The sequence below is a fragment of the Sinocyclocheilus anshuiensis genome, unplaced genomic scaffold, assembly GCF_001515605.1.
Source record: "Sinocyclocheilus anshuiensis isolate Anshui unplaced genomic scaffold, SAMN03320099.WGS_v1.1 scaffold67, whole genome shotgun sequence".
NCBI lineage: Eukaryota > Metazoa > Chordata > Actinopteri > Cypriniformes > Cyprinidae > Sinocyclocheilus > Sinocyclocheilus anshuiensis.
The window spans coordinates 3,073,360-3,100,466 of record NW_015552546.1 but is presented as its reverse complement, the minus strand read 5'-3'; the positions used below and the strand labels follow the sequence as shown (position 1 = coordinate 3,100,466).

Sequence of the window (27,107 nt, the reverse complement as noted above, 5' to 3'; positions counted from 1 at the left end):
GTGATATTTCAGTTTTTCTTTTTTAATAAATCTGCAAAAATGTCAACGATTCTGTGTTTTTCTGTCAATATGGGGTGTTGTGTGTACATTAATGAGGAAAAAAAATTAACTTAAATGATTTTAGCAAATGGCTGCAATATAACAAAGAGTGAATAATTGAAGGGGGTCTGAATACTTTCCGTGCCCACTATATATATATATATATATATATATATATGTATAAATGTATGTATGTATATATCGTAATAATAAAAATTAAAAAAGTTCTCAGGGTTAGGGAATAGGAAAGTATTATTTCATTTTAAATGTATATACATTTATATATTTATATTATTATATTTTATATTATAAGTATATTTAATATATAAACATATTTAAATTTAAATAAACTTAAATATATACATGCATGTGTTTTCTATATAAGATAAAATAGAATACATTATGTATAGAACATTTACAATACACTAAAACATTACTATATAACAAATACATTTTTATCATTTCAATTTTTTTTAATAATTTTTTTAATGCGCAAACAAATGACTTTTGAATCAATTCACAAAAATGAAGTGAATCAAATGTTCACTGTGTTAACAGTTCATAATAATTTACCATGTTGCTTAATTTTTATCACCAGCTGAAGCATTGCAAAAATATCATGAATATGCAAACGTTTCCCCCACCCCAACACTTCACGGCTATTCTACAGCATAAAGGTTATTGGAAGGACAATTAATGGAGATGAAACCTGACAAGTTTTTTAACAAACAAACAAACAGCGTTGCGGTGCGTCAGTGCTAGCAGAGCCCCAGGCCAGCTTTCAGCAGAGGGCCTCCCACACCAGGGCTGTGGACCACGAGCATTCAATCACTCCGACAGCGACATCCCTTCGCCTTCACCATCAGAGTGGCCCCTATCGGGGGGGTGGCGGGGGGGGCAGAGATATTTATGAGCGGCGCATTTGCACACACGCCCATGCGGCTGCCATCACAGTGATATACTGCACGCTGGACGCAGAGATGGAGCCTTCCAGTTCATCTCCTTCTCATTTTCGGCCCCAGCCCAGACCCTTGGAAGTGCTCCTGTGAGCTTTATAGGACGACTCTAATGCAGGCAGCAGACACAACTCACCGCGGCTACCCATCATGCTGATCTGCTAGTCCTGAAGCACCTGGCCAAACGTTTTACAAGCGTTTAACAGCGGTACGGAGCCCTCGTTATTCAAACGCATCTTTCGTTTCCTTTGGGAGAGCGCGATTGTTTCTGGACAGATGCTGGGATTGGAGTGGCGTGGGTGTTTCATATACTCGCAGTGATTCACTGACCCGTCCAACAAAACTGGACACAAAGCGCTGAAAGATGGATGCGTCAAAACTACCGAGAAAAGTTCCTATTGCTAACTCTGCTCTACTGAGAGACTGTGGGAGTCTCGGCATCTGTTTATCATTTAGTAAATTATATTATTAAGTATTATTTATATTGTATAAACAATTTATATTATTTATACAATTTGTAATTTTTTATTAATTTATATGATTAAATATTATTGTTAATATATATTTTAATATATATAATTATATACGTATATATATATATTTATATGTATATATGTATATGTATGTACATATATATATGTGTATACATATATATATATGTTTTTCTTAATTAGTAATATATTTTATTTATATATATACTATATCAAAATTAAAAGTGCAGATTACAATAATTTAGGATGTTGCTTAATTTTATATCACAAGAATAGTCATCGCAAAAAAATCTTATGAATAAGATTTTTTCCCAACCCAGATCAGATGGATGCTACGTAACTACAAAGAAAAGTTCCCGATGCAAACTCTGCTCTTCTGGGGGAGTGTGGGAATTATATACAAAATGATATATGTGTTTATAATTTCGTAAATAAAAAAGGAAATGAGTGAGTGAGCCATATTTGCGTCATGGCGAGCGATGACTGAGAAATACGCATCTGAAGGATTACAATAAATTTACCTGAAAGAAGGAGCGCCTTTCCACTTTTCTGCCTTTTTTCTGTCTCTCAGAGAAATAATAATTGCAAAGGAAGCCCTGCAAAGCCTCGTGGATAGGAAATGAATTGGAAATGACTTCAAATTGTTGCTCTAAAGCAAAGAGGCTGCTTTGCACCACAAGGGGTTCCTTTCCTCTGGCGGGAGGAAGGATTAAAAGAAGCCATAAAAGAGCTCAGTAATGGCATCAGTAATGTTTCACTGCCATTAAAAAAACTGGCTAAAAACATCTGCTTTGCATTTTTCACTCCCTCGCTGCTCATTTGTCTTCTAAAGTCTCAGTGTGCCCCCTCGTCTGAGGAATCTCACCTTTCTCTCTCAAGAAGCGCTCGATGTTAACCGTCAGCATCCTCCTCCCACACTGAATTATGGATCTGAATCATCTGACCCAGCCCAGTGATTTAATGAGTGAACTGTTGTTAACTCAACCTGAAATATGATTTTGCGTCTCGCAGGGTCATTTCCTGACCACTTTTGTTTATCTTTTAGTTAAGCTAGGGCTGGCCAGTAAACTTTTTTAGCTATGTGACAATATTTTCTGATTTTTGAGGATACTTGAGCTCACTTTGTATGAATTTGGGTCTGAAATTGACATTGATGTTATGAAATGTTTAATTCAAGAAGCTAAACTCTAGTAAATATATATTATCCATACACTTTCATTCAAAAGTTGGGGCTCGGTAAGATTTTTAAAAATACTTTTAAAAGATGCCTCACCAAGGCTGTATTTATTTGATAAAAAATGCAGTGAAAACAGTAATATTGTGAAATATTATTACAATTTAAAATAACTGCTTTCTGTGTAACTATATTTTTAAAATGTGATTTATTTCTGTGATGCAAAGCTGAATTTTCAGCATCATTACACCAGTCTTCAGTGTCATATGATCCTTCAGAAATCATTCTAATATACTGATTTGCTGCTCAAGAAACATTACTGATTATTATTATTAATGCTGAAAACAGTTGTGCTGCTTAATATTTTTATAGACTGTGATACTGCAAAACTGTGATACTTTTTTTGTAACAATGTAAATATCTTTACTGTTACTTTTGGTCAGTTTAAAGCATCCTTGATGAATAAAAGTATTAATTTCTATTAAAAAAATCTAACACAAATCAAATAAAATAGATAGATATAACACACACACACACACATACATACATATATATACAGTATATATATATATATATATATATATGATTCTCTTATATATATTTATTTGATATTTATTTATTTTATATATTAATTTATTTTCTTATGCTCTTAAAACATAATTATGTAATGTTTTGTTAATTAATTTATGTATTTATCTGTAATATAAATATCTTTGCTGTCACTTTTGATCAGTTTAAAGCATCCTTGATGAATAAAAGTATACATTTATTTAAAAAATAAATAAATAAAATAAGTATTAAAAAATACCCCATTTATCCTAAACAACTGAATGGTACTATAAGACAATAATTTATTCTCTTAAATGTATTTATTTATGCATTTATTTTATTTTATATTATTTATTTATTTATATATTAATTTTCTTATGCACTTAGTTAAAACATTACAATGATGTATTTTTTTATTATTTTATGTATTTCAGCTTTGTTTCACCTTAAATATAAATATCTTTACTTTGATCAGTTTAAAGCATCCTCAAATATTCTAATTTAAATTTTAAATAAATAAACAAACAAACCTACTGATAAAATATATATTTTTATGCTATTTAAAATTACATTATAATAAAAAAAATTAAATTAATTATTATTTATTTGAGCTTTGTTTCACCTGCGCTTACAACAAAAAAATCTGGTCTGTTTGTGTTGTAGACAATGCTCGTCACGGGTTTAGCGAATGGAAATCAATCAAACAACCAGCTGTAATTCAGGCAAACGTTGCAAAGCTAATCTTGCAGCCTGAAACCTGTTGGCTAATGCATTTCACCACTGCGTGAATGTCACCTCGGACCCTATTTATCCACTAATGTCCTTTTTCTATGGCGCACGTTGAATGTGCCTTTATAAATGGGTCATATTCACGAGCGGGTCACATAATGGACGGCAGTGTTGGGTAAACACCTCTGTAGCTTTCCAGTAGCCGCCTGTGTGTGTGTATCCTCAGCTAAATCCGGGACCTGCAGTAATATCTTCCCCACGAGCCCTTTAATAAACTATGGTCTTCTTCATTAGGCCGTTCCTGCTTTATGATTGATTGCTGCCAGTCAGCAGAGCCCATTCCCAGCCCACAAGCCTTCAGCCGTGCAGAATAAGGAACTTTTTCAGTCGACGCCGATCACGGCGCTAAAGGGAAGTATTCACTGGGAGCCAAGAAGGGAGTGGTCCAAGGTTTTGTGGGATCAGAGCTGGATGGCATTGCAACAGTGATTCTTTTGTCCGCATCTATTTAAAGGCACGCATTATAGAGACCCTGTATATCACGACCGTATACGCCGGCCCGTATGTTTTTGTGTAAGGGTTACCATCCTGATCCAGGGCAGGTCTGACAGACAACCCCAAAAACAAATAAGGCACAGAAAAGTTCAAATAGAAAACATAATTGCACTTAATTGCGTAAAAAGCTGATAATAATGATACTGATACTGAAAATGTCTAATTATCCTAATGTAACAAAAGCCTAGACTGCCATGACAGTTTATGAAAATATGCTGTGCATCAAGCTTTCTGCTGGAAATACCAGAGAGACGTAGCAATTTGTGAAAACAACACTAAAAATAGATGATATAACAGCAATATTGTGCCACACCTAATGTGACTAATAACATTTACAGGCCTAGACAATAAAAATGGCCAGATGAGGTCAGTGTGAGTGAGGTTCAGGCCGGCTGTCAGAATTGTTTGCCTTAAAAAAGGTTTTAATTGCTCAGATGTCTTAAAAAATGCAGTGCTCATGGAGTGAGGCACTGAAAAACCAACGAGACATGATGCAAATGACCAAAGACACCCATATATTCAGCACAGGAATAAACTAAAAAGTCAACAAAGTGGTCAAAACTGTAACATAGTAAATGCAATTAATTTTTTCTTTGTGATTCAATACATTTATTCCACATTTGATTTAATATTAACAGATTTTTTTAATTAATTCGATTTATTAATTATTGCTAATTATTAGTGCTGTCAAACGATTAATCGCGATTAATCGCATCCAAAATAAGTTTTTGTTTACATAGTATATGTGTGCGTACTGTATATATTTATTATGTATATATAAATGCACACACATGCATGTATATACTTCAGAAAAATATGCTGTTTATATATTAAATATATTTATATATAACATAAATTATATGAATATAAATATACACATGTAAATATTTTCAATATATATACTGTATGTGTGAGTCTTTATATATACATAATAAATATACACAGTAAAACTTTTATTTTGGATGCGATTAATCGTGATTAATCGTTTGACAGCACTAATAATTATTAACCGTTTAAAAATATTTAATTTTACATTTTCATAATAAAATATGTATTTGTTGTAAATTTGTCTTTTTAAATCAACTAACCATAAGCAACACATTTGTTACAGTATTTATGAATCTTCGTTAAATGTAATAAAAATGCAATTATTGTTATTCACGTAAGCCTGTGTACATTAAATTATATTAACAGATATGACTTTCAATGTTTTTTTATTATGGTTAACTAAAACTAAAATCATAAAACCATAAAAATGTTACTAAAAAATAAAATTAAACAAACTTTAACTGAAATAATAATATTAAAAAAAAAATGTAGTTAGCTAGTTATTTAGGAGCTAGTTGCCAAGGCAACATTTCTTATTTTAATTTATTTTAACTAGATGTACTAAAATAACTACATTGAATAAAAAACTATGTAGTCACATAAACAAATAAAAATGACTAAAATGCACAACAAAATTACTAAAACATTAAAATTAAAACATACTAAATATAAAAATAAAAAATGATTAAAAAAAAAAAAAAACTATAGTAGTATCATAGTAAAATAACATTGGGTAATCATAAAACCATAAAAATGTTACTAAAAAATAAAATTAAACAAACTTTAACTGAAATAATAATATTAAAAAAAAAATGTAGTTAGCTAGTTATTTAGGAGCTAGTTGCCAAGGCAACATTTCTTATTTTAATTTATTTTAACTAGATGTACTAAAATAACTACATTGAATAAAAAACTATGTAGTCACATAAACAAATAAAAATGACTAAAATGCACAACAAAATTACTAAAACATTAAAATTAAAACATACTAAATATAAAAATAAAAAATGATTAAAAAAAAAAAAAAAACTATAGTAGTATCATAGTAAAATAACATTGGGTATTAATGTTGGAATTAACATTAAGTAAGATTAATAAATGCTTCAGAAGTATTTTCCATTCATGTTAACTAACATATAGCTCACTAATGATAACAAATGCAAGTGTTCTGTTATAAATTCCACTTGTATAGAAATCCTAATGTTTAATAAAAATAAATATTGCTCCTGACACCTAATTTAAAAGTATGCTGCTAAACAATATCTAAACTTGTCGTTTCTGCCTCAGGGCCAGTGAAAATGTCAGCAGGGCCGGATCCTTATTGCCGAGGCCTGCGTTTAACGCAATTCATCAAGCCCCATGACCAGAAAAAAGGTTATCCGATACTACAAAGCCCTAGCCTTACTTGACAGCAGGGATAGAGAGAGAAACGGAGGTACAAAAAGGGCAAGGTGCCGAATGATGTTCGGCTAGAGTAATAAAGTCAGTAATATCACTATCTCGCCCTCCACTCCCAAGGATTGCCATAAACCTATTTCGAAAATTGTGCCCATATATTTGTGCGAGACAGTTAGCTCATCCAGTGCAAACTTTTAGGGTGAATTATGCCGGTGTCATTCAGAGGCGTTTATCAAAACGGGTCAATTACTCAAAGGCCCGCCGAATTCCGCCGAACGGTGCACCGAACGCACCTCATTACGGACTTAATCATTATAGCATGTAAACATACGGACTCAAATATGCATTTAGCACACGTTCGCATTTGTATTCAAAGACAAGCGTCAGGCTGTAATTTCAGCAGGCAAACAAACAAACAGTCACACATGCGTGAAACCCATCCGCCCACATAAACACACGCACCCGTTCTGCGACATTTAGGGTCATGTGTGCGCGTCTGACTGCATCTTTTATGCGGGCCGTCCGTCTCTATACACAGAGAAATAAGGCAGAACTTTCAGATGACTGTCTTTCATGAATAATGATCAATGCGGGCTGTTCGCAAACCGCAGTATCTGTCTGTTCAATGTGCCTGTGGGCGGTAGAACATTCCTAGCACTCATGATCTGAGCCTTAGGTGACTTTCTCCAAGTGTGTGTGCGTTTGATGTCGAACGCAGCCGAAAGATTTACAGAGCCTGAGTCTAATGTACATCCACACTTACTACATCTCACCGGCAGACCTTTTTCGAGAGAGTCTGCATTCTCCGAACGCCAAAGGTTTAATGGCGGGATTAATCTTAACTGGTAAGTAGCAGCCATTTGAGACTTAGCTTTTAAATAGAATACGGGATCACGAAAACAGGCCAGTAATTACAGAGTTAAGTCATCTGACGTCTTTTTTATTACCGTCAATTTCCTCCCCCCCTGGAAGAACAAAAAGCTACACCCACCAGTGTAATCATGGGGTTTGATTCTTGTGTGTGCGGCTAATGTAACGATATCATCCCGTCCGACAATGGCGCGGCTCATCACCTCTTTGTTTGAGATGACAAACACCAGAAAAGCACACATCAAAGACGGATCCGTCACAAAAATCTACATAGTAATAGCACATTACATTACCGATATGTACGTCGTGCCTTTTTAAACCAGCTACTGAAAGAAACGTTAGAAATGTACACTTTTTGTCGACCGATTGCCAGTGTGATGCTGCGTAAACAACTAAATTTTGAGGTAACTTTTAATAGTAAGGTATTTTGTACTCCTGCTTTACATAATATGAAAATATTTGAACTTTTAGGATTGACCGTGTATATTTCAACAACTGATTTTTAAATTTAGCTTTTGTTTGTGCTTTTTTACTATAATACTTTTTTTTTCTTCGTGGCAAACAAACTGAGCTTGCTTTTAAGCATTTATTTAAATAAAAAAACTGATTGGCACAAACAAAAAACTTTAAAAATACTTTTAAATAAAGCTAACTAGCCAAGTCAACATTTAACCTTCTGCTTTTCGCAATATGGTACAGTTTCATTTTTTTTTTCTTGTGTTAAATAAACTAAGCTTTCTTTTTATGCATTTACTCCATTTCACAACAATATTTGTTGACTAAATGGCATTCATATCTTACGGTCAATGTGATTATGGCATAAATTTATGAGTGTTCAGTTGGTGTAACATTAACTCGTGATTACAAGTTAACATAATATAATACAATTTAATGTTTTTTCTTGTGTCAATACACATAATTGACCTTTATTTATGCATTTATGCCCATTTTGCAGCAATGTTTAGAAAGTTATGCTTTTTTTCTACAATAAAAATGTGAAGTCAACATTTAGTTGTCGTTTGCACTTGTGCTTTTTCATAGTTTTTTGTGTCAAACAAACTGAGCTTTTTTATGCATTTACTATATTTGTTTTGAATTTTTTTATCGTACAATCAATGTAATATGACATAACCAGTTTTTGAGTGTACATTTAATAATGTTAAAGTTAACTGTTGATTTAGCTGTCATTTGTCGTTTTGCTTTACGTAATATGACACAATGTAATGTCTTTTCTTGTGTCAATAAACAAAATCAACCTTTATTTATACATTTATTCCATTTTCAACTTTTATTTAGAAAATGCTGTTTTTTACACAATAAATGTGAAAAGGTAACAAAAAATAGGAAAGGTTAACTAGCTAAGTCAAAATTTCGCTTTCGTTTGTACTTTTGTCATTGTTGCTTTTTGTATTTGCTAAAATATTAAACATTTTAATTTGTACTATTTATGATACAATTTATTTTTGTGTCAATCTCAAACTCAGTCTATTAATTTATTGCATTTTACAGCACCATTTGTTTAGAAATATACATTAACAGTTTGATATATTGTAAACAAACAATTCAATTCACTTTTATTGTTGTGGCTTTTATAATACAATCAATGTTTTTCTTTGTTTCAATCAACAAACCGACCATAATTTATGTTCTTATTTTGTCTCGCAGCCAAAAACTGCACACGAGTTTGAATGAAGGCACAGCGAGTAAACAAAGAATTGCATGAACGCTAGCGCCGTGATCTCTCAGATAGGTATTTGACCCAGGCTGTGTACACTATCATACTAATCCAATGCAATTACAGTGTGTTGTCACGCAGGGCGGCAGGCGGGAGGACCGGTGGGGGGAAGAAAGAGAAGCCAGCTTTCTTTCTTCATTGGGCCTAAATCAGTACAGGAAATGAATATGGATGGCCTGAGGCGAGAGGGGAAGGAAATTCAGAGGCTGATGAGGTCCCTGATGGAGGGATCTGGACACTGTGTGCTACCTCATGCCTGCGTCCCAGCCACATACAGCCAGTGAGGAGAAAACACGAGCGAACGCACAAAGAAATCGCGCAAAAAATGAGGCCTGTGGAGCGACAGATGCGAGAAGATCTTCATATATGCTACTCATTTGATTTATATCATGTAATTAATTCAATTAAATACGCAAACATATCCTCTCGAAGACGCGTATGGTTAACTGCCCCCTCACAAGCGGGAGACGCGCACACGCGCAGACACGTTTTGAAGTGGGGAACATCTGTCAAGACAAGAGCCGCTAAGATGGCAGTGTTTCAGCGCGGGGGTATCGAGCAGGTGTGGCGGTGGCAGCCACGTGTGCGGTGACAGACACATTCGTCTCCGTGATTGATCAGCTCACACAAAATAGACAGGAAGCAATGAGACCTGAATCAGGACTTCAGGAAGCTCCCATGGGCCTTTGCAAAAGAGGGCCACGGGGGCCAGTGGAGGGTCAAACGTTACACAAGCACTCCGAGAACAATCTGCAGTGAATCTAAGCCATACAGAGCTCAACGGCATGATTTAGTTTTTAATAAAGTCACTAGGTACAGCTCATTGCTGCATAAAATCTGATCATTCTAATGGATGGTTCAAAATTATTGACTAATCAAACATGCTTATTTTTAAATATTAAATATATATAATGTTTAAATATATATATTTCTACACTTATGTTTATAAATATTCTAATTGCATAATTTAAATATATTTTCTATTTATTTTAACATGTTTTAATAATAATAATAATAATATTTAATAATAATAATAAAAATGTGAAATAAAAAAAATATTTTTCTTTAAAAAAAAAAAAAAAGAGACATTTAGCATTGGCACCTAACTGAAATAAGTTCAAGTTGAAGTACTAAAATTACTAAAACCTAAATAAAATACAAAAATAATAAAATCAAAACTGAAGCTATAAAATAAAAAAAAGACAAGAAAATTACTCAAATAAAAAATGAACTAAAATTAAACTAAAATAAAGTTTTCAACTAAAATGAAAATCTGAAAAATAAAATGTTTTCAAAATATTAATGGTAATAAGTATAGTATAGTGTATATCCTTACATTTTTAATAGGGATGTGCATCAGTAATCAACTAATTGGGTACTCATTTTTGCAATAACTACTCTATTAAAAATACAAAAAAAATATGCTACAAAGGAATATATAAGCTACATCGTGACTCTCTAAATCAAAGCTCTAAATGAGTACAGACATTTTCATTCTTCACTTTATTTGGTTACATATTTTGTTCATTTAAATACATAAATTATTCATTGTACATATTTGTTCATTGCTCTTTTTTAAATTAATTTAAATATTTAGATAGAAAACAAAACAATCAACAGACTAGTTTATTTTAAATGAGTAGTTTTGCACAATATTTATTTGTGCTTCACATGTGTTACGTGCACGTGAACATCTGCAACATTATAAAAATCCTTTGAAAACTCAGTTAACCAGATCCCTGGTCTGGTTACATCAGCTTCAAGCCTCAGACAGGAAATAGATGTAGTATAAGTAGACCACCAAGGCGACGTCATTCTCATGCCATCTGCTAGCAGGTTGGCACACGGTTGTGTGTATCTGTACAATCACCAGGAAGTCCCTCTCTGAAATAGCCCACATTTCTGCGATTCTCTGGCGCGTGCCAGCTCACGGGAGCGTGGCGCTCATGCAGGCAAAAACACAATGCAGTGCATTTCCACTGACTGTGTGAAATAAAATCACACACGATCACAGAAGAGCTCTCGGCTATAACGTATGCGGTACTGATGCTGTACTGGACAGTAATGCGTTCAGATGGGCTTGGTGTTACACATCTAGAGGCGTCTGACCTCTACACCCGCCTGCTGGGTGCTGTTGACCAATGAGACGGGAGGATCGTAGTCAACAAGGCCTGCAGACACAATATCAAAGTCAAGGAGGTGTCAAGATTCATGTTTTAGCCCTTTTGCTGTTACGACGCAGATCTTCATCATCCATATTAGTATGATTAGAACCAAAACCTAAGTAAAATAACTAAAAAAACAAAAATAAAAGTAAATGCTAAGTATTTAAAGTAATAACTTAAAATATCTAAAAAAATATATTTTTCAATCTGACAATTTAAAAGAAATTAAATTTATAAAACTAATTTTCAACTACAAAATCAAAGTGTCTATAGTGATGGAATAGATATAAAATATAGAACAATTTAACAATAAAACGAGAGAACAGAACGATGGAACGATAGAACAATAGATAGAACAATAGAATGATAGATAGATAGATAGATAGATAGATAGATAGATAGATAGATAGATAGATAGATAGATAGATAGATGATAGAAAGAATGATGGATGGATGGATAGACAGATAGATAAAATTAAAGAATGATAGAACGATAGATAGATAGATAGATAGATAGATAGATAGATAGATAGATAGATAGATAGATTTTAACAATAAAACGACATAGAGAAGTCACCTAGCAACCACCCAGAACACCCCAGCAACCGCAAATCAACACGCTACAAAACTTTCCGAATGTGAAAATCCAGTCTGAGAAACTGACACTGAAGAAGAAATTAAAACAAACTTAAAGTGTCACTATCATGACGAATGGGAGCAATTTAAACCAAAAGACTATTGAGCTTCCCATTCAGACACTCCAATAAATTTCCAAAATGCACGACAAAAAAAAATTCCCAAATCATAAATCACGAGTAACAAATTACACGCCTACAGTAACAGAGAAGCGACGACAAAAAACAAAAGCGTGCGTTTGGAGAGCAGAGGCGGGCTCTCGAGGGACACTGGGTCTCATAGCAGCTCTGATGGGAGTCATCCGGGCCAAAATGAGGGCCGGCGTTCATTTGACTGTGATCTGCAACAAGATCCGCTGGCTCCTAATGACTCCCTCTGGCAGCGTAATGGCAGGTATTAAAGCGCTTATCCCAGCGAGGACCTCAGCCGCACATGGATCCACTCAAGCAAAGCCAGCCACAGACGGACTAACTACAGGCCTCCACGGTGGCCATCCTGGCTCTCGGTGAGGCAGCTGCACATCTTTAAACAGTGCGCCTTGGTGGGAGACAGATGTGAGCCCCCTGTGAGAGACCTCTCCAAACACAGAGGTGAAACACCACCGGGGAAGGAGATGAGTGCACTGAAGAAAGGATTCTGGGATTCTGGGGTGGAGCGGAGAGATGGATCTGCATCCGTTCATAATTTATATGCTGATTCGGTCGGCTACGAGTTTAAGCGGGTCCCTTTTTGACCTCTTGAAAGCCTCAAATTTACTACTACCAGTAATAACATCTAAAATATGACGGCCAGAATTAAGGTTCAAGGAGTTTTGAAACATTTGAAGTCAATGTGAAATGGCACTCAAAACACTTTCATAATGCAAAATATTTCCAATAAATATAGAATGTTAAGTGGAAATAATGCAAGGTGCAACTTATTCACAATATTAGAACAATAGAACAATAATCTTGGTTGATATTTTTTCAATCTTCATGATGTCAGAAAAGGAAGGTCATTTCAGACGCAGAGAAACTGATTAAATAATATTAATACAAAAATATGTTAACACTTAAAATTAATATCCAGATTACTTTTTTTTTGTGTGTGTGCATGTATTATCCATCCACATTATTACAAAAATAAATACTAAAAATAAAATAAGATTTAAAATAAATTGATGAAATTAAATGATATTATATAATACTGAATAATAATAATAATAATAATAATAATAATAAATATTAGTTTTCATAACCATTATTTATCCTACTAAAAATAAAGAAAGATATAAAATAATATTATATAATATTAAACAATAATAATATTAAATATTAAATTTTTCATAATCATTATTTATCCTACTAAAACTAAAATAAGATAAAACATTTAATTAAATATTACATAATATGAAATAATAAATATAAAATTTTTCGTAATCATTATTTATCCTTTTTGTATTTTTGTGCTTGATTCATGTGCACATTATTCCAAATAAAAAGTAATCAATAAAATAAAGCAATATAATAATAATAATTATTATTATTAATAAATAATAATAATAATTATTATTATTATTATTTAAAACAATCCCACCCCAAACCCATTTCATTTCAAGACTACAAATTTCAGTATATGAATATAGTGTAAAAAAAATAAAAATAAGTCCCATTATGGAAGTTAATGTGTTTGAAAGTCAATTTGATGTTGACTCTAAAATAGGATAAATACAATTATTATATCGAGTCCAAACTAAAGTATGAACTTAAAAAGCAAGTCATCTACTCATGCTCAATTTCCCGAACCGTTTTACACCCCTACAATCTAGAAACACCAACATTTCCACACAAGTATAAAAACAAGCAAATCACAGGATGTATAAACCACTCGTGAGTCAAAACACGAGTCAAATCTCAGTGAATCAAAGGAAACAGAGTTCAGATCCCCACGAGAGCTACCAGTCAGAGGTCTGAGCAGCTCATCTGCATTTCTCCATTCACATCCCGATAGCAGCGAGCGACTTCACACTACACCCACAGGGAGGTTACTGGAACCTTCTCGCGATGACTCAAGACAGAGCGTTCAGGAAGGCCTGGCATCATGTTTTGTTTCAAACAGATGCAGTAGGCCCACAGTGAGGCATGCGTCTTCCTGTACAAAGGCTCCACTGTGTGCTATCAATCATGTGAAGCCGGCATGAAGCTATAAATCCCTTCTTTGAGGAAATCCCCCCTTTCAATGCGCGTATTGACAGATACCAGCAGATGCGCGGGGATTTGATTTGCTGTTTGGTCGACGGGTGCCACGTAAAGTTTTACGGGAGAATCTGAATGTTAATATTAGCTGTTTGTGTATAATTCAGTCATGCCAAAGGGGAAATGTACTCGTAATGTCAATAATACGGTGGATTTGGCGTGCCGTGTTAGAATTCATTTAGAAAGCGAGCGGAATTTTTCAACTTAAAGAGACAGTTCACCGCAAAAACAATGTTTTTATCGTTATTTATTCACCCTCATGTTGTTCCAAACCCACATGACTTTTTTTCATGGAACACTAAAGGAGAACTTCTGAATCTTTATGCAGCTCTTTTTGACACAAGTAAATCATTGTTATTATTATTGTCTGTCTGTCAAGGATATAAAAGCACCATAAACTTAGTTCAGATAATTTAACTTAATGTTCTATTAACATTAATGGAAGAAAGTTTGTTCCTTACTCTGAGAGAATTTTGCCAGAATCTTACATAAACTGAGTTTATTTGACTAGACTGATTAAATTAAATGACGTATTCCAGTCTGTTCCTCTCATAAAGCTTCATAAGATTTAGAATACAGTCCAAAAACACTGTTTTATTGAGTTTTTCGAGCTTGACAGACATTGTTGCCATGAAATGTCATTGTATGGAAAAGTGCTGTGTGACGATTTCTCAAAATTTCTCCTTTTGTCACCAACTGAAAAAGAAAATAAATAAGAAAAGGATTTCCACTATTCCTTTAAATGTGAAAAAGGTGTGAACTGCAGCAGAAAAGTTCATGTTAATAATGTCGATTAACATTTCTGCGGAGAGTGAAAGAACTGTGAGCCTCAGCAAGTTTCTAATCACGTGAAGTTCAACTTTCTATTTGACTTGAAGTCTTGTAAAATAAGATAAAAGGAGCTCCATCACACTCATTCCTCTCACCCTCGCGAAAATGATCGAGGCTTTCACAAAGTTGGAAAATGTTTCAAGAGGGCACGGCAATTAATAGGAGAAATTACATTTGCTGGGATCTTTAGCGGAGAGAGTTCTTCTTCACAGCGGAGTGTAATGCTGCATAATTTCACTGGTTTGCTCACATTTATTTTCTTTTGCTAAATTGCAATATTAGTCATACAGTCATTATAGGGGCCATCAGTTCTTGGCAAATTCCTATTGCCGTTCATTTCCAGCAGAGACGATGCGGGATGTGTTTTTTTTCAGGCTCATGTCAAGTATTGAATCTTTTGTCACTGTGTCACTGAATCGTTTGGCATTATCTAACCGACAAGGCTGGTGCATTTGCTCCCAAAAAATATAGATGACATTTCTTTCTATAAATGCAGCTGTAATTGCTGGATACATGGTGAAATATCATTCACCAGCTATAGAATTTATATTGTATATAATATTATATTCAGGGGTACACATAAGATTTTCAGCCTGGTTCTCATAAGAGCACCTGGAGATTTGGTTTGGTCCTAACTATAAAAAAATAATAATAGTGATTAGTGGTCGACCAATATTGTTTTTTTGACAGCCGATGGTGATGCCGATATCTTGGAAAGCATGGTGGCCGATATAAAGCCGATATAATTGTATTTATTTTAATTAATATTTAAGAAATATTAAATCATTTGAAAATGGATTAAAAATTTATTTGTAAAATAAACATACTTATACTTTAGATGACAAAGTATTTTTCACAAATAAATAAATATTTAATAAAAATATAATTAAAAAGGAAATAAACTGTGACCAACAGAGCACTCAGTGTTCTGGGAAGTTTGTGTGCATTGGGAATCATATTTTTTCAAATAAAGCCAAGGTAACACTCATTACATACAGCACACAGAGAAAATGACATGAATATGACAGTGGGCAAATGGATAAAGCGCAGCATAATTTGAAATCATGAATTTTAATGTTTAAAGCATTCAATTTGCACGGACCGAAAGTCATTCAGAGAACACGCAATCATGCAGGTCACATTTCACACTTCAATCTCACAACTGGATTCGACTAAGTTTGCAAGGTTTGTGAAATTAAATTTTCATTAGCCATTCAAAGATTTGTTTAAATTATGTAAATACGTATTTGCTGAATGCTGACAGCAAACGAGAAAGTATTATAATGTTTGCCTTTCTATTACTAATAATATAAAAGCAATCGTTATCATACTTTTTGTATACACTTTAATTCCTTTGTTTAACAGTTCTATCGGATTATTAGACAGACTTCTATCCGTATTAGACAGAACTGTTAACGACGACAGCGAACAAGAGGGAGAATGTGAGCACTGTGTGTCAGCGCCTTCAAAATAAAAGTCCCGCCTCAAATGCATCGGCCAAACAGAAAAACGTATCGACCGAAGCCGATATTTGAAAAATGCCAAATATCGGCCGATATATCGACCACTAATAGTGATAATAATATTATTGCACTTTATTTATTTTTTTTGTTTTAATTAAATAATAAACAAAATAATAAAGTGTGATCATATTTAATAAAAGTATTAAATAGTATTAAATAAAAATATAATTATTTTATAGTAAACTTTAAAATAAAATGCTAATATTTATTTATCTATATATTTTTAATATGAATTTTCAGCATTTTCAAACTTACAATCAGCAAGCTTTTATTTTGGCAGGATGGCGGCAAGTAAGTACACGTGCTGCCGGGTTTAGCGCTTCCGATTGAAGAGCGTCAGGGAATGAAATGTCATGAAATGTTTTGTATTGTGCTTTGAAAATGGCGCGGATAGCCTAGATTTATGGTTTCAGTTCGAATAGAAATCTTATACAGTATTACAGTTTGTCAATTTAAAATTGTAATGTGCATGGTAACAGCTGTCAACCATGTCGGTATGCAAATGAGCGGTCTGAACTTATTTACACAGCGCATTTTTTATTTTGGCCTGCATACCACTTATGTGCACCCCTGATTATATTATTTTTGTTCTATTTAAAATAAATGCTGTTCTCTTGAACATCCTATTCAAGAGTCCTAAATAAAAATACATTAAAATATTGACTAATATCTAAGGCTAAAAGCAGCCTAATGTTTTTAATATGACTGAATTTGTATTTAACATGATAATTTAATAGATTACAAATTAATTGAAACATTGTAAGTTACTAATTATAATGCTTACATTTCCTCAGTTATTCAAAAGCAGCTACAGAAAAAATACCGTGATAATACTGATAACCGTGATCATTTTGGTCACTATAATCGTGATAAGAAATTTTCATACCGTTACACCCCTAGATTGGTTAGAACCAGAGCATGTGAGCGAAGTGTGAGTGTGACGCTCCGCTACGTTTTCCGCTCTATGGACGTGCGGTCCACTCAGTCGCTCTAACCACCCAAGCAAGCGCTCCATTAATATTCCGCTCACGCTCGCCGTAAACCAATTCCCGCTCAGATCCCGCTCCGTTCTGTAAAGAACAAATTTGCGTGCGTTATATTAGATTATAAATTACTGTTGCCTATATCTAGCCTACAGTGATGACTCATCTGAACGCCTCTGATTGGCCATTGCATTCATAAGCTCAGCATAATCGTGTGTGATTGGTTTAGGGATGTAACGATTACCGGTTTGACGATAAATCCTGATAAAATTCCCCACTGTTACTATTACCATTTCATCTTTTAATTATCATTAAACCCGTATTAGATTACCGCGATTTGAACAACTCGCGATAAATAAATAACCTTAGCCTACCTGTTTATTCGTTATTATGGTATGTAACTAGCTCACCTTTTGCTGCACCATGTTTGCGTAGCACATCTTCGTGCTTTCTGTAATCAATATGAATCTGTAGGCTACTAACATTAACAGTCTCCCCGCACTCCCTCTCAGTTTCTTCTCCATGCTCATTCTTAACTTTGATTTTTACTAAGTGTGACAAACATGCAAAAACATAAGAAATCAGGAAGGGGGCCAACACTTTTTCACACCACTGTATGTATAAGACTTGCAACTTCGTTGAAACAATATCTGAACTCCATAACTGCTCTACTATTCTCGATCTCTACAGATTCAACAAGCAAATCACCAAACGGCATTCTGGGTTGAGCGAGCGTCGCTGAGCGTATTGAGCGAGCGGAGCGGAGCGGAATCTTCAGAAAGGTGCTCTGTGCTCTTAAGGAAATATTACCACTCCACTCCCCGCTCCGCTCACATGCTCTGGTTAGAACGCGCAATACTGTAAAAACGCTGAAAAAGAAATATAATGCAACAAATAATCCCTAATATTAATTAGATAGTATTACTAGCCTGATAATAATAATAATAATAATAATAATAATCGTCTTGTTATCATCAAAGGCATCAGCCACAGGCGATATCTCTGTCTATCGTCGATACACGATACTATCGTCTATCGGCACAACCCTATAAGAGCCTCTGTCCAAACCCCAAATTTTGAATGGTAGTATCATTTTAAAAACGTTGATATTTTACCATGGCACACTGCACTTAAACATTCACCATCAGCCCAAAAATATTTTTAAAAATTCACACACTGCTGCATCGCTGTACCAGCACAACGCCTCCAACCATTAATATGTTCATCCGGTTCTCTTAATCAAGTTGTAAGTACAACTGAATTATTCTATATCCTGCAAGTACACCTAAGCTGTCAGTGCTGTTTAATGAGTTTCAATTAAGCTGTTAGTTTCAGAAGAACGGCGCGGCTCGTGCGGGCGTCTACTCAGAGCTCTGCAAGGACACAAACAAGACATTTTATCATGGCAGACTCGCTCCATCAAAACCGGCGTCTTTGCGATTCCAATCAGGGCGCTAAAATATGTGAGACGTCATCGTTACAATTTGGAATTAGTTTTCAAAACAGTCATACGTGGCATTGGGATGTACACATGTAAGCTATTCGGGCATCAAAGCAACATTTTACAGTCTTAAAACATCTGTTTGGCAAAAAAAAAAAAAAAAGGTGCCCTGTCTAGGTTAGGAGCCTACAGCGGTTTGAGTGGCTGGCTACAATTAACCAGCCTTTGGACACAAAAGTCTGTACTTCTGTGATTAAAGAGTGAGAAACAAGCACCTAGCGCTTGGAGAAATTCACTTAACTGTTGTTATTTGTTATGTTCACTAAAGAGCACAAATATGTAAATGATTCACTCTAAAAAACTCTAAAACATGCAAAAATATGCAAACGATCTACTCTAAAATGGTCCTCCAACATAAGTATGAATAACAATTGTGTTTGCATATCGTATCATGCTCAAGCTTTCCTGATCTTTGTCTACAAAAACTTCCTCGATTCAGCCACACGCCACTGAAGCTCTGCTCTCCCGCTGACCTCTAGGTAGAAAATGGACTGAAAGGCCAGCCAGGACTCGGGAATATCGAGTTGATTCATCAAATTAGTTCCCGTGTAATTGCACGGCATGACGTGCCATGAAACTTGTCAGCTATAAAGCTGTCGGGAAGCCATCAGCGGCCATGTTAAATGAAGACACAAAAAAAGTCCTGAGGTATATGACTCGGTGCTGTTTGGACACTCGCCAGTGAAGTAGTGAGGAGACGGACGCCTTTAAGATTTCAAACGGGTGCGCTCTTATCTGTGCGAGTATTGTAGCTATCCATTTATTGCATGCATTAATCAATTTGATTTCCACAGATGCTTTAATTAAATACTCCTTACAAACGCCTCTTAGTCAAGGCTAAGGTTTAATAATAATGTGAAATTAAAATTTGATATAGTGCTTGTAAAAATAAGATGACACATAGTTGGTAAATATGAAAAATAAATCCAATTAGAGATAATTTTGCAAGGCTGTTATTTGTGGCAATAAAATCTAGTAAAAAAATATAATTACATACATCTATGATATGTATACATATAGTCTTAAAACATCTGCAGCAAGTGTTTGGTGAAAAAATTATGTGCTGTCTAGGTAAAAAATAATAAAATAAATGATAAAAATAATAAAATAAATGATAAAATTCTAATTCAAAACATATAAGAAATTAAATAGAAATTATATTAAAAAATAAAATAAAAAATAATATATATATATTTAAAATTGACCAAAAACAGGTTTTGGAGCTAATACAAGGATATCTAACACATCAGTGTTTTTCAGCCAAGCAGGTATGGTCAATATTCTCAAAAAGGCCTAATAATCGGCCCGGCGATATATCTGTCCTTAAACCAGTCATATTTATGTGGCTCTGCAGACAAAAAACTAAGAGAAAACATGAGTATCTTGTGTAATAAGTAATGGGTACACTGCGTCTGTCTGGTTCCCTTGTGATCACAACATCTTTAAAAACAGAATAAAGCTTTGTGTTCATATCAACAGGATCCTATCACGGAGGAGAGGGGTAAATATGACAGCGAGATGTGAAACCCGATCCCGAGCCACAGTTCTCGGCCCGGACGCAGCACCGTGTCTGAAATCCATCTGGACACGGCAACATGAGCCCACACTGATTGTTTTGAGCAACTTTGGAAGCATATGGCGAGCCCACAATTACCGAAATAAGTCCATTCACAATCTTTGTGGAGTAAGAACCGCTTTCCCGAAAGAGTCAGGTGCGTTCAGCATCCCGTTTTAACTACACTGCGACACCATCAAAATTCCTGCCGGTAATCAAATATGGCGTGCACAAAAGGTGTTTTGTGTTGTCGTTAGGCCTTTTCCCCCCTGTCTGACTTTCACTCGAGAAATTGACACAGATCAACTCTCCCTTTCCCACTCGACCTCAATCTCCCAGACATGCTATATCTGCGGAGAGCCGGTACAAAATGCCATTTCGTAATTCCTTTTATACTCGGATGTCTGGCAGGAGTAATGAGTTTTAGCCCGAGAGCAATAAAGTCTCTCCGTAACCTCATCATTGTTGTGTTTAATGAAGAAAAAAGCAATAGAAATGGCTTTTTGCCGAGATGATCACGTAAAAACATTATCCTCCTCGATCGTCCCGCTGGCGTATCAAATTGTGTCATTTGCCTGGAAACTGGTGCAGGTCTCGGAGGGAAGGCAAGGTGAACGCGCGGTTGCGGCAGCGGGGGTACGAGGCGACGCGGTGCTCGGGTCCAATCAGGACGTGGGTTTTTTTTCCCTCTTTTAAGGAGCGGAGTAGAGCGCCGAGCGCTCCGGGGCACGGGAGGCTTCTCCTCTCTCACCTAGACACAGCACCGCCCTGTCTGACTCCCAGAGCAAAGCCTCACAAAGTGCTACTGCCAGCTCCACCTGCATGCTGGCGGAAACATCATGACATCACCACCATGGAGACAGGATAAACGTTGCTGTGGTTTAACTGTTACACTCATATAAACAAACACTGGGGTATTAGTGCGATACGGGACACAAAGACATAGCAAATACTAGAAAGACGGCTACATGTTAGCGGCGTGGCCTCGAACACTCCTTTCTGCCATTCGCGAGGTTAATGATATTATCAAACAAATGCTTAACGTGCTATGACAAGAAAATGATTAGCAAATTCAGCGCTGGACCGTCTCTACCTAGACTAGACTAGCAGCAACCGCTGATGTTTCTAGAACGAACCACTTAAGAGGACTTTGAGCTAGCCAATTCCCAGAAGCCCCTGTCATTCACTTATTGGCAGTGCAACACTTAATGCCTTTGTCTGTACTCCAATTTATCTTGTTAACAACAAATTGGGCTAGCAGTTTGAAGCACGGGTTATTCAAAAACTGATTAGAAATATAATCCGATGAGAAATATCACTGCGCTGCACACTATTAACCCCCGTGCGGTCATATTTCTGTGCACTGGACTGGGCTGGGCGATATGGTGATTGTTTGTTCTGAAAGGGCGTAAAAGAGTAATTTCTTTCAATCATAGGAACCATCGTTTCCACTAAACAAACACTGTTGCCAAGTAGATTCCAAATTCTTGATTCATACCGTAAAAGTCTAGGAATCAATAATGAAGTGTTTTCTGCGCTAGCTTTCATAGATTAAGAATAATTGTCTTTTATATGCACCAATATATAAATACATACTAATGAAAGATATTTGCCTACCCATTCAGCAAACAATAAATGAAGTCAGAGTGAATCGAAGAATCGATTCATTGAACTGACTCACAAAAATGAACTTACCAACTGAAATTCTACGGGGATTTTTTTTAATTAGACACTACTATATCATCATTGAAACAATGCTCAGATAATTGCAAAACTAGCCTAACCATGTGACCTTTAGGAAGCTTAATGGCCAAATAAAAGCACATTAGATCATCATGTGAAATAATCACAAATATTCAATATAAACACCATGATCTCACTAGAGTTTTTTTTTTATTGATTGATTTTTATTCATGACTTTTTCAGTTTTTTTTTTTTGTGAAAGCACTAAAAAATATTGTCACTTATCGTTAACTAAAACTAAGTAAAAGTAAATAAATAAAACTGTAAAAAATAATAAATAAAAATTACCAAAACTTTTAAATTAAAATCTAAAACTTACATCTAATTCAAAATATTTATTATGAATAGTACATCAATTATACTAAAATAACACTGGAGTGAAAAGCATGTCAGTTCATTTCATAATGGCGAAATGTATAATCCTTAGCATTCTGCATCAGATACTGTAAATCCAATACATATGACCTTCCAGTGACTGCTAACTAAAGTCACACAACAAATATTAACTGTGCAACACCGCAGGGATGTGTCTTTACTCTAAATAGCCGTATTTCCACAGCAAAAAAAAGATAACCGTGCCCGCAAAACGAAATGAAAGCCATTTTATACCCAGTACATCTTAAAAAGACTGTACGAAAAAAAAAATCTCATTCTTTGCATTTTCTCTGGTCTTATTTTAATACCTCTCCCTCTCCTTGTTCACCCGCCACTGATGAATGTGCCTGTCAAAGAGGAGACAATTACCTCAACAATGAAGAAACTCTTCTGGAAGGCTTATTTCTCCATAGGGCTGACACATTTACCAGATTACAGGCGAGCAGGCCCAGAGCGTGTAAAGGGATCGCTTAGGAATCTTCGCAAAAGTTCACCCAATAATTGCGCCGCCTTTGTTAGAGGGAAAGGGGCTTTTAGGGGGAGCGACAAATGTGTGTGCGCACGAGGGAAAGTGACAAAGTAGAAATGAGGAAGAAGGGACTTAGCGTCTTCAGGGGGTTTTAAGATCCGCCATTGCTGGCAGAGTGTGATGACCATCTGTGGGGTTTGTCTACTGTTATTATAAAGAGTGATCATCCTTCCACCTCATAAAGAGTCCGAAGCATCTGGCGCCAACGTACACAAAAACAATAACCCGCCGTACGTGCTTTACAAAGCAAAGTTTGGCTCCTTGCAATTGTTGCGTACTTCTCTTAAATGAAAGAAAACAATGGGCTTTGTCTAGAAAAGCACAATCAAATTAAATACTGGCCCTTTAAACTGTGGCGTATGGGTTTCTTGTTTGGTCAAACTATTTACATTTAAATTAACATTTTAAAATGCATTATTAATAACAAATGATTGAAATGCACATTCTGTTCCAAAAATATTCAAACCCTACATTTTTAAAGGTAAACTATTTCAGAAAGCCAGCAAAAAAAAACTTAACTGTTTAAGAGAGCATCGTCAAAGTTATGCCGTAAAGTCGTTTTAATAATCGACAAAAAACAGCCACCACCTGAGGTCATGGGAAAGCTAACAAAGAACTGGTGATAAATGCATCTATTAGAAATTAATCTATCAATAAATCCAACGAGACGTGTGATCAATCATATGCCAAGTGAAAGCCCAAGGGGGAAAGGAAAAAAAAATGTTTCACTGAAAAGCCTTCTGGTAAACAGCCAGTTGTGTTGCTGTGCATGACAAGATTATGGCTGTGTTTCAAAACCTAGCGAGTTTCCTACCTAGACAGCATTTTTTTGGACTCCATGGGTGCTTTATGAATATTATTCAGAATGCTACATGCACATGCTAAGTAGGGAGATCACTGGGATTTGACACAAAGTCTGTGAAAGAAAGTGTACTGCTAACACTGTTATACAATTAAGGCAAGCAAAATTTGTGTATTTCATTCATTGTTTTAGGTAAACTAAAGATGCTTCTTGATTATTCTTGTCTAGACATAATCACGGTCATTATATAAGTGATGCTCTCAAAAATGCTGTCTAGGTAGTTAGTTCACTAGGCTTTGAGACAGTCTATGAAACAAAAAAGTGTTTTGGCAACATTGGTATACGGTTAACAAGTTAAAGGCAAAATAAGAGAGCTCGCCTCATCATGTTACTGAAACGTAACTAAAGGATGCAAACGGTTTTATTCTGGCATATTTCGCGCTCTCGAGCGCGCGCCCCCGCGCGTATGTGCGTGCATTCACCCCGTTTGTGTGTGTCAGTTTGTCTATGAGATATTATGGGTTCATAGGAAGTTCAACCGATATTCGCATCCAAACAACACATCTATCCAAAATCACTCCGTATTTCCTCTCTGTGTATTTAGCAACAAAAACGCGCCACGCTTCGGTTCCCAACAAAATCTGGCTAAAGGTTAAACATTTAAATTCCAAAAAACTATTTAATGTGTAAATAACTATAATCACACTAGTTTAAAATGAAAATATGGTTCGTTTTACCTAATTATATGAACAGCAGCCATTGACAACAGCAGTAAATTAACAACACAAATAGGCCAAGAAGTGAGCCTTGCCTAAACTCTAATACACTTCGTTTATATACTCATACACACACAAACGTCTTTAGAACGAGACACATTACTTGAAAATGGCATAATACTTGTTTTAAGAGACAGAGATCTGAAAATATGACGTAAACTGGTCTTGTTTAGTGAATATACATATTTATTACTGGAAAACATGACAAAAATATTGATTAAGAGCATGACTTTTTCGCGGCGTATAACAGACGTTACAGGGGTTACACAAGGTTCACTACTCGGTCCGTTTATAATGCTAAAACGTTGCGATTTTCAAGCACGCCGTTCATTTGATGAGGTAAAACGAACGTTGTTTACGTTTTAAACAGGCGTTTACGTTCATTTAAACGTGAAATAGTTCGTTGGACTTGAAAGTTTAAAAACTTTCGCCGGATTTTGTCGGGAAACGAAGCGTATCCTTTCGCATGCAGCGTCTCAAAGCATCGTTCTCCGATCTTAAACACATCCTCTTTCTAAGACAGCGCTATCATTTTCATCATACTGTTTCACAAGATAACAAGAGGTTCATTCAGATACAAATCCATACGCTCCTGAGCTTAAAACGCGGATGAATAGCAATATTCATGTCGGGATAAATGTGAAATGATAGGTGTCAGGTTGAATCTTACCCGCAGCCCTTTTGGGTGCCTGCTGTTTCCTCCTTGGCATGTTCAACTCTCTTTAGTTCACGTACAGTGAAATTGAGCCCAGGTGAAATTCAGTATAAGCGCTCTGATAAGAGTCCATACACACGCAATAGCGACTCTCTAATGCACTTCAGTTCCGTACAATCCAGTATTTCAGAAACGCTGTCCAGAAATCAGGTGTCTCTTTTTAAATATACCTCTCCTTCCTAGATAAACAGATCTATGGCGGATTGTTTTGCATTGCTTTTCTTTCCGTCTCTTCTTCTTCTTCTTCTTCTTTTCTTTTTTTGTTTCCCAAGCCAAAAGGACGAACGCTTGTCAATCGCTTAGACTCCCGGTCTCGTATGAAACGTTGTAGGAAAAGGGCAGAAAAAAATAGTGTATATCACACACACACACACAAACACACGCGCGCGCGCGCGCGGCGATGCCAGCAGCAAACATCGATCCATAGAACAAACGGAACATTAAAAACTCCTCCTCCTCCTCCTCTGGACTTGATGATGGCAGCGAGACATTTGTTACACTAGATAACCACGAGTTTATTAAAGAGACAGAGGCAGGAGAAAACATGAGACAGCCCACAAGACCAACCTCATACTGTCTCTGCCGCTTCAGGCTGGAGTTTACAGAGATGCTGGGAACTGAGCGCGAGAAATGAGGAACGCTTCGGTGTAATGACACAGCGCAGAGTAATAATGAATAACGTGCATGCGATGTGTAATTATTTTTAGCAGCTGCCAGAAGTGAGATATAATTGCCATTGCTGTGGTAATTACTTACATTAACGTGTCTATATGCATAAGCAGGACTCTGCATAGGCATAAAAAATGCAGAGACAAAACTTAAAATGTTATACCTGGTAAGAAGTAAATAAAGGTCCATGTTACAGTCAGTGTGAAGAGCTTATTTTTAGTAGCTGTTAAACACGAAGCGTTATTGTTGTTGTAATCAATTAGCAATGACATGTTATATTGTGTACATGACATACATGCATTCAGACATGTTTATAAAGGCACTGAGCCAAGAATTCAAGTGTAAATATACAAAAAGTCCTTATGAGAAAACTATTATAGAAAAATGTTTCAGTGTAGTTTATTAATTCTGATAATTAATGAGCCACTTGGATGCAATGAATGTGCAGTAGCTTCTAGAAATTAAATATTAGGCCTATTATTGTTGGCCTACTATAGCAACGAAATGTAATAGGTAGGCTATAATAACTGTGTACAGTATATACAGTTGGCTATTGTATTTCCAGACATGTTTATACAGGCATATAAAACATTAAATACAACAAGTAATTATTGTGTGAAAACAAACAAAAAATGTTATAGTGACCATGCTATATGTAGTCTATAAGTACTGATAATTAGCGAACAACAGTATGCAGTATGTAATTATGTTCAGTAGCTGCTAGAAATGAGGCATAGTTATTGCCA

The 27,107-nt window shown here is 35.4% G+C and overlaps 1 protein-coding gene across 1 annotated transcript in view; it reads right to left on the bottom strand.

The window, feature by feature from the left end:
• Positions 1-26,205, bottom strand: part of tshz2 (teashirt zinc finger homeobox 2) — a 57,277-nt gene extending 31,072 nt beyond the window's left edge. Inside the window, exon 1 of the mRNA XM_016454672.1 lies at positions 25,648-26,205. Coding sequence (XP_016310158.1) covers positions 25,648-25,687 — 40 coding nt within the window. The 5' untranslated portion in view covers positions 25,688-26,205. The remainder of the gene's footprint in view (positions 1-25,647) is intronic.
• Positions 26,206-27,107: the final 902 nt, after the last annotated feature.